We start from the raw sequence: 9070 nt of genomic DNA on the forward strand, positions 1-9070 counted from the left end.
TTCACAGTAAAATCCCTCCCCGCCTTCCCCTTATAAATCCAGCCGCACATTTTAGGGAGAGCTGTGAGCCCGTGGGCCTTGGGCAGGACGGTGTGGCCAGGACGCCTCATGCAAAGTGTCCCAACTCACGTTAACGGCAGACACCCATCAAAGCAGGTCCCAGACTCGTGTTCTGGCTAAATCTGAAAATCCCACGCCGGAAAACACAGCGCACGAATCATTCCAGGGCACGAAGCATGTTTCTCCTGGCTTGTGGGTCTTACTCAGAGCCCTCTTTTCTCTGGCAACGGGAGGGAACACAACGGCCAATAGTCTAAGTGCTCGTTCTCGGAGTCAGGTTTTTGAATCTTGTTAATTTCACGCGGGAGACCAGAAGAGTCAAAAGAAAGGACGATTTTCTGTGAGAAGCCAGAGCACATGTACCGGGACCTCACCCCCTCTCCCGACACCCCCAGCCCCGGCCACCCTGTGTCAGCCTGTGAACCCCCCTTCTCTTTTACAAGAGCTGCTATTCCGTGACCCGCATTTCAAACGTCAGCAACGTCGATTAAACCATCACTCTCGGTAACCTCAACAGAGCCACAACTTACGAAAAGCTGCTTTGTGGTGATGATACGAACCCGAGGCAGATGTGCACTCAGAAGGGCGAGACAGGGGAGAAACTCTGTGTTTCTGTATCGTAGCGCAGAACCCGATGCAGACAGGGTCCAACCAAAGCCGGCCTCGCCTGAGCCCACAGAACGCCAAGTGCAGACTCTGCCCTGACGAGGCACGTTTCACTTTGCGAGCATCTAATAACTCGAGGACAGCACTGGCCTATGCTTCTCCCTGTTTTGTCGCTGAGGAGGCAGGAGCTCAACAGGGTGAGGGGCCCGGAGAGGCAGAGGGAAGGGCCAGGTGGCCAGGAGAAGGGCGGCCAGCAAGGTGGGGGCGCATCCAGTGGTGGGAGGTGGCACAGTGCAGGGTGTGGAGGTTCCAAGGACCTTTGTAAAGCAGAGCTCGTGGGGGGCACGTGTGCTCTGTAGTTTCCCGGTGCGGCTGAGGAGGGTTCTCTGACCGGTGGTGTTCCTGGGACACCCTTCATGGATCTCCAGGTACATATGCAGACGACCACAACATTAAGTGTCGGGCAAGAAAGATTATGCTGACACTTGCTAAAGACAGTGAGGAAGACTGTATTCCTGGGAGCACAGCATCCTGGGAGCACAGCAATAGGGTTTTGCGGGAGGGGAGAGAGGCTGAGCCCCACTCGGATACAAGAAGGAAGAGTGGGGATTTATGGGCAAGAAGCAGGGCTGGAGGGTCGGTGAGGGCAGGGTGAGTCTTTCTAGACCGACCTAGTGGGATTCTTGCTGTAGGCGGGCCAGAGCGAGCAGACATCAGCTGCAGAGTGGTGGGGATAAGGAATCTGGGGGGCGCCTGGGTGGCTCAGTCGGTTCAGCGTCCGACTTCGGCTCAGGTCACGATCTCACAGTCCGTGAGTCCGAGCCCCGCGTCGGGCTCTGCGCCGACGGCTCGGAGTCCGGAGCCCGCTTCGGATTCTGTGTCCCCCTCTCTCTGCCCCTCCCCTGCTTGCACTCTGTCTCTGTGTTTCAAAAATAAAAATGTGAAAAAAAATTAAAAAAAAAAAAGAAGTTGGTCAGATATTGAGGGTATGGGGGGAGAGAGGGGGAATTCTCTCTCAAGGGACTCAGCGGGATTCCTGCTACCACTGGGCACTGCAGACCCAACACAGCATGACACAGGAGCCCAAGGTCGGAGACTCAGAGCCTGACTACAGCTTGGTGGGGGAGAGCCTGTGCCACGGCGCATGTCGGGCGGTTTCAGACACAGAGTCCTGCCTGCTCAGTGGGAAATCGTGGGCTTGTGTCTCCCACACGCTCGCCATCCGTGGCCCGGCGTGCGGGTTCCAAGTGGTTAATTGCAACTGCGCCACCACGGCGTCCCCTCGCTGGCTCGTAGCAGGAGGGGCTTCTGACGCAGCTGCGAAGCAGATATGATGAACCACAGTTTATACTGAACATATTTGTGCCTCGTCCATTTGCTTGATTAAATCGCTCTGTGGCTTAACAGACTATTTGTTGATAATTCCTACTTGAGTTTAATTTAATAGCTTTTACCAGTGAAAATATATCAGCATATCAGTGTAATGCTGGGGGGAAAATACCGCACAACGTAACCCGCGTCATCAGAAATAACGGTGGGGCACGTACAGGACGCCGTTAGTGTTAGCTTGACGCGCCCAGGACCTTCGGGCCAAAGATGAAGGTTATTCCTGGCTCGACTACTGGTTGCCAACTGTATCCCAAACAGACCTAGCCTCGATTTCCCCACATTTTGGAGGGGCACTTTCCACTGGAGCACCCGAATGTACTGAACAACCCCCACAACACTGGTTAGCATGACTCTCGGTTCAAGCCCCAGAGCCTCTCTCTCTCTCCACCTCCCTCCTTGCATCCGAGAGGTCGGACGTCTCCTACCCACTTGCTAATCTGCCACATCCGGGACACTGTTCATGCAGTTTCTCATGCAAGAAACAGAGTGAAATCCTGGGTAATAAGTCAGATGATGTGGACTGAGACCCCGTCCTTCCCTTAGTCGGTGTTCAGCTCTTTCCTGGGCTTGTGAAAGCAGGAAAAACATAGGGAAACCTCCTCTGCTGTATTGGGGTATGCCACAGAAGGACTGCCTGCCCGCAGATTTACGGAAAGAAGGTGTAAACGAGGTGAAAAAAGACAATGGGGTGAGATCTCAATATTTTCGGCTGTCTTTTCACATACTTTTGAACAAGCAATGATACTTTGGGGACTTTCCTTCCGTGTAAGGAGAGAAATTCTGTATTGAAATTGCAGATATAAGGCTTAGCACAAAAAATGACCACAAAGAAATTTGAGTGTCTTTATTTTTTTTTCATACTTATTGATTTTTGAGAGAAAGAGACAGAGAGACAGAGACAGAGACAAGCGGGGTCGGGGCAGAGAGAGAGGGACACACAGAATCTGAGGCGGGCTTCAGGCTGTGAGCGGTCGGCACGGAGCCTGATGCAGGGCTCGAACCCATAAGCTGTGAGTTCTTGACCTGCTTAACTGAGTCACCCAGGTGCCCCTAATTTTAGTGTCTTTAAAATAGAATAAACAGGGGCGCTTGGGTGGCTCAGATGGTTGAGTGTCCGACTTCAGCTCAGGTCATGATCTCATGGTTTGTGAATTCGAGCCCCTGATCAGGCTCCGTGCTGATGGCTCAGAGCCTGGAGCCTGCTTCGGATTCTGTGTCTCATTCTCTCTCTGCCCCTCCCCTGTTCACACTCTGCCTCTCTCTGTGTCAAAAATAAATAAAACATTAAAAAAAATTTTTTTTAAATAGAATAAACATACATAAGCAGAACGGTAAGCAAATGAAGTACTCATCAATACGGACTATTTATTGTGGTCGTCTCTGCCTTTTGTTGTTCTGAAAGCCCAATAAAAAAAATCAGCCTTAACATAGAACTTTTGGGTGCCTTTACTGAAGGCACCTGAAAATTATTTTAATTAGAAATGGTTTTCCGGGAAACCACCCAAGATCTAGAAGAAGAGCTTACCTATCAAGCACCAAGAAGAAGCCTTAAAGTCTGACTTTCCAGGAAGCTTTCTTTTTCTCCATGACTAGAGCCAACAACGCTCACAGTACTCGGTGAGAGTCCCTCAGCAGTTACTTTATCGGCACATCATGCTTCCCTTTAAAAGGGGGTAAGCAGTTAAAAAACACTCACAGATAGCGCTCAGTTACCTTCGACCGTGGGAAATGGAAACAAATCGACAATCGGTATAATAAGACCATTTACGTCCGGTGATGTTGGTCATTTCACAGAACTTCCACACTGTAGGGCTTCCGTTCACAAGAATGCCTCTCCCACTAGATGTTAAGTGCATGGAGGGCAGAGATCATATAAAGATCACATATCATATACCAACTGCTTAGCACCATGTACATGGTAGATGCTCAAAATTCTTGGAGTTGTGTGAACAATTGAGTGAACACATAAACAAATGAAATTCTCCTTCTGCTTAACCGCTCACCATCATCCGTCTCCCAGCTAAAGGACATTGTGTCCTGGTCACTCACCCTCAGTCGTCTTTCAGCAAAAATGTCAAAGACAGATGAAATGACAGGTAGTCAAAGAGAACCGACTCCCTGGCTTTGATGACTGCAAACAAAATGACTGTTCCTTAAGTGACTGACTTTGAGTATTGATACCTTTGGCCAATTGGTAGATAAAGCTTACTCAGTACATGATATCACTTTTTATTAATTAAAAAAAAATAGGCACTCAACGCCCTTCCTAGCCAACCCCTCTCAACCTGCCCCAGGCCCCAAGCCAGCCACTGGAGCTTTGGGGTCTCTCCTGGGGAACTGAAGGCCCAGCCAAGGAGGACTCCTTCCCAAAGCTCCATCAGTCGGGCCACTGATGCTGGGGCATTTCCTGACTCTAGAAGCCACCTCAACTCATGATGCCATGGCTTTGGGACCCGAACTGGTAACGGGTTCACGGATCGGTACAGCTGACTCATAGCGCAGTACATAAGATAAGGATAGAGGGACATGGCCATCCCAGCCAGGGGACGGGAACTTCATCTTAGCGAATGGGGCCAATCTCTGGCCTTTGCTTCCCCTAGTCACACAGGAAGGTCATCTGAACTCTTAACTACCAGGCTGAGAGTGTACTGAGATAGCACACGCCGTGGGTTCTGCAGGCGGTAGGGGCAATCTCAGGTGCACACAGAGTCAGGAGACACTGGGCAATAGGAAAAATGTCGATAAACCCAGAAAATATTGATCAGTATCCATACTGACAACTCTTGACTTGCAGAGTTACCATCCAGAGCAGCGTTAAGTCTTCACGACAGCTCACGCTGGCCACTTTAACCCCCTGAGGCAGGAACTACTCTCGACAGCTCACCGTGCAGGGAAAAGAGGCTCACAGAGTTTAAGGAGCCAGCTGCTGTGAAAGGTGGACTTGAGAATCCAATTCAGGTGACTGCAACACAAAGCCCAGGTTCACCCGGAACTTTCTAACTTCCAAAAAAGGTTCTCTAGAAGAATCTTAGGTTTGGGGCACATTCCAAAACATCCCAATTTCCCTCAGGGTAATTTCCTTGTAAGGATTACAACAGCCTTCCTTCAAGTCCCGTCTAACACCTGGTAAACTCCAGTAACCATACAACCCAGAATGATAGCACACGTCCTTATGGCAAGAGCGTCCTTTACAACATTCTAGGGGCCAGGACCATAAAGCAAGCCCTTTGGATTTCCCCGGGCTCCGTTTCCTCATCTGTAAAATGGGCTGCTGAATCAGGAGACGGTTGCACCTTCCGGGAAGGTGGTGAGATCCTCGGGCAGTGTTGTCAATGCCCTGAGATCAGGGTGAAGGGCAGACACCGAGGCTTGATGCCTTTCTCTGGCATGCTCAAAGAAGTCTAGGAAAGATATCCACTTTCCATTTAGAAACTCCCAGAATCATTCCAGCCAGAGTCAACTATCCTGGTCATCTTAGTTGGTGCAATGCTGAGACACTACAAAAATATTTAAGCTGTAATTCATAAACTGTTTCCAAGTCTGATTAAGTAATCTGGCTTCTCTGTTGGTTAGAGCTTACCAAATGTTGGATTCTAGATTAAAGTGAGGTTAAATTTAAAACCAAGTGCGAAAACATTAAGACCACGTCTCTCCCTGATGGCTGTTTTAATAAAAATAACAGTGTTTTTACCCTTAAAGTAGCTACAGTCACTTTCCTGTTTATGTCACCAGATTTTGAATTCAAAAACCAAATTGTTCAGTCTCTGTGTATATTTTACAAAATAAATTTCACAGAAACAATTAAAACAATACGTTCATGTTTACAAAACGAGTTGTCTTTTTCTTTAGTCCAAACAGGAAATACACATCCATGCTAAGGCTTTATATGTCCTATCACACAACCTCAAACTATGGACAGACCTCCCCTCTGAAATTTAACTTTTTTTTTTTTTTTTTTGGATGAGCGTTTCTTGGCCTATAATCTGCTGTGGATACGCAAACAAATTAACAGCCTTCTCTGGAAAAAGAAAGGCAGCTGGATCGGAATCTGGAAGTTACTGGACTAAAGCACAGGGTCAGCGACTTATTAGAACCCCCACTAGGTGGAGGCACCGTGAGGCCAGGACTTCCAGGACTTAGGGTTTCTGGATCTACAATGCTGAGAAAAGGGCTGAACAAATACTAGGTCTTTACAAAGCAATTGCAGAATCAATCAGCTGGTAAGCTTTCATCAAGATCCTCAGTTCTGGGGGGAGATCCTCCTAGCAATAGACTGAGGATAGTAACACACGTCTACATGATTTTTCCTAAGACACAGGTGAAGGCATTTGTACAGAACAGAGTACTTTATCTGGGCTGCCCATTCTCTATTAATGCTTCTGTCCAGCATCCAGCATCCAGACTGTATGAAGTGCTCATCGATTACGTGCTGATAGATCAATCACATCCCTTTCTAGTCAGTGGATGTACGTAGCCAACGGTGTATTTATTGTTTTTAGAAATTTTATTTTCACATTGAAGAAACCTCATTTATATTCCCCTCTTGGTTTCTCACCATGTCTTTTTAATTTTTTTTAATGTTTATTCATTTTTGAGAGAGAGAGAGCGAGAGAGAGAGAGAGAGAGAGAGAGAGAGAGCGTGCACAAGCGGGGGAGGGGCAGAGAGAGAGGGAGGCACAGAATCCGAAGCAGCCTCCAGGCTCTGAGCTGTCAGCAGAGCCTGATACGGGGCTTGAACCCATGAACCGTGAGATCATGACCTGAGCCAAAGTCGGACGCTCAACCACTGAGCCATCCCAGGCGTCCATTATATTCTTTTTTTGAGGTACTTTCAAAACCTGGTTCTCTTTGCTGAGCCATGACACGGGAGGTTGTGTATATCATGCTGTATAGGATCGCTGACCCTCCGCTAGTTCAGCCTGGTATCTGTTGCCTTTCTTCCCGAACAGCCCCGGGGAGTTGGCTCACCCGTGTGCCTCCCCGAGGCAAGGACAAGAAACGGAAGGAGACAAGGAGCTGTATAATGAACTTGGCATTTGATGAATAAAAACTTATTAGGCATAAAGGTAAATACTGTTCTGAGTTTCTATTCTTATCAGCTTTAGCTTTTTAAAGTGCCTGAGATCCAGCAAAGTGATTTATCTCAATGAACATGTGTTTAATTTCTGTCAATGTGAGGTTTAAGGCAAGCCCTCCTCCATTATTTGATTAACAGTTGTACTTGTCTGAAAAATCTGTTTTACCCTCAGAGCCCAGCCACAAAGATTCCCATCTAGTCCAATTCTGACTGGGTGATACCGCAAAGGAAACTTTTTATACAAGTAATTCCCTGTTGCATTCATGTCTACCCCTGAGCTTTGCTTAAAGATCTCTTAATTGTAACAACCCACGCCCGTATGGGTATCATGGCAGCTGGACAAAGAAGGCCAACATGAAACATGTGACATTGTTCCAACTGATTCGACTTCATTAGAAACAAACAAAAACGGAGATGGGCGCCAGCCCTGTGGCAAAGGCCAGGGCAATGTCGAAGGGAAACGCTAGCTTGTGTCGCCAGCCCCTCCCCCCAACATCACAATGTCTCTGTTTTACTTAAACAGGGTTCCACCATTTGGTCATCTATAGATTCAACGATGTAATTGGAACACTGGGATAAGGAGAAGAAGGTCTGATTGCTGAAATAAAAACCACATCAGAGAACTGTCCACAGATGACTTTGGAAACCCAATGACAAGATGAGGGACAGGAGAAAAGGACATTAATTTTCAGGGTCCTCTGGGTTTCAGGTCGAATCTATATCAAACCCGGAGCTGCAGGGATATTGCATCAGGCACTTCACTACTGAGCATCGTTTCAGACTGGCGGGAGGGGATACTACTGCTACCTTTATATATGTATACATATACATATGGTCAACGCTACACGGATTTCGAGTACAGAACATCTGCCCGCTACGGGAGCACTTGAGTGGCTGTGGGCCACCGTACCATAAACCCGATCCACCCCGACCCACAGCCGAGGGGAGCGCCGGGGAGGTTCTGTACTTTGGACTTCGGGGGAGCGACAGCCCAGCCACACGGATCCCAACGCCCCCCTTACCCGGAGCACCTATGTGGGCACGGTGACTGACCCGCATCCTGCGCAGACCCGGGAACAAAATGAGTTAGAAATTCCACAGGGGCAGAGTTTCGTCCCCGATGAGAACCCGAGGACCGGTCCAGTTATTACTAAGTCCCAACAATAGCGTTCGATTTTAGAAAAACCGGACCAGCTCTCAAAAAACTTTAACTCCCAGACATGGGACTGTGGGTACCGTGCATGTGACAATAGAAAGGGCTCGGAATGGCTCTGAGACCCGCAGCATCCTCCAGGGCGCGGCGGGGACCCGGGTACCTGCGCGCACAGAGGCGACGGCATTTACCTCGAGTCGACTTAGACTGGAGCTCTTGGAGCGCGACTTCTTGCGCAGGTACACGGAGAAGAACCGTCGCACGGTGAACTTCTTCATGCTCAGGTCCATCGCCCCGCGCCCAGCCGGGAGGAGCCGCAGGCCCGGAGGACGCGCATTCCCGGCGCATCCCAGGCGCGCGGGGTCAGGTCCGCGGGCGGGTGCGCGCCGCCAGGGAGCCCGGCGCGGCGGCCATCGGCGCGGGGCGCGGGCTGCGGGCACAAAGGGCAGGCCGAGCCGGCCACGGCGGCCGGCGCTCCAGCGCTCCCTCCTCCCTCCTCCTCCTCCCCCTGCAGCCTGCGAGGACCAGCCCCGGGCAGCCCGCCCCGCCCACAGCCACTACCGCCAATCAGTGCCCGCTGCCCCAGCGGCCTCCAGCTCCTCCTCCTCTTCCTCCTCCACCTCCCGCTGCTGCTGCTGCTGCTGCTGCTGCTGCTGCCTCCCCGCGAGGACCAGCCCCCAGCAGCCCTGCCCCACCCCGCCCCGCCCCGCCCCCAACCACTACCGCCAATCAGTGCCCGCCGCCCCACATGCTCCCTCCTACTCTTTCTCCTGCGGCTGCAGCTG

The 9070-nt window shown here is 50.2% G+C and overlaps 1 protein-coding gene across 1 annotated transcript in view; it reads right to left on the reverse strand.

The window, feature by feature from the left end:
* The window catches only part of RPS6KA2 (ribosomal protein S6 kinase A2), a 167003-nt gene extending 158192 nt beyond the window's left edge, over window positions 1-8811 (reverse strand). The window contains exon 1 of the mRNA XM_043592740.1: window positions 8477-8811. Coding sequence (XP_043448675.1) covers window positions 8477-8575 — 99 coding nt within the window. The 5' untranslated portion in view covers window positions 8576-8811. The remainder of the gene's footprint in view (window positions 1-8476) is intronic.
* Between the last annotated feature and the right edge of the window lie 259 nt (window positions 8812-9070).

Source organism: Prionailurus bengalensis, chromosome B2 (assembly GCF_016509475.1).
Source record: "Prionailurus bengalensis isolate Pbe53 chromosome B2, Fcat_Pben_1.1_paternal_pri, whole genome shotgun sequence".
Lineage (NCBI taxonomy): Eukaryota > Metazoa > Chordata > Mammalia > Carnivora > Felidae > Prionailurus > Prionailurus bengalensis.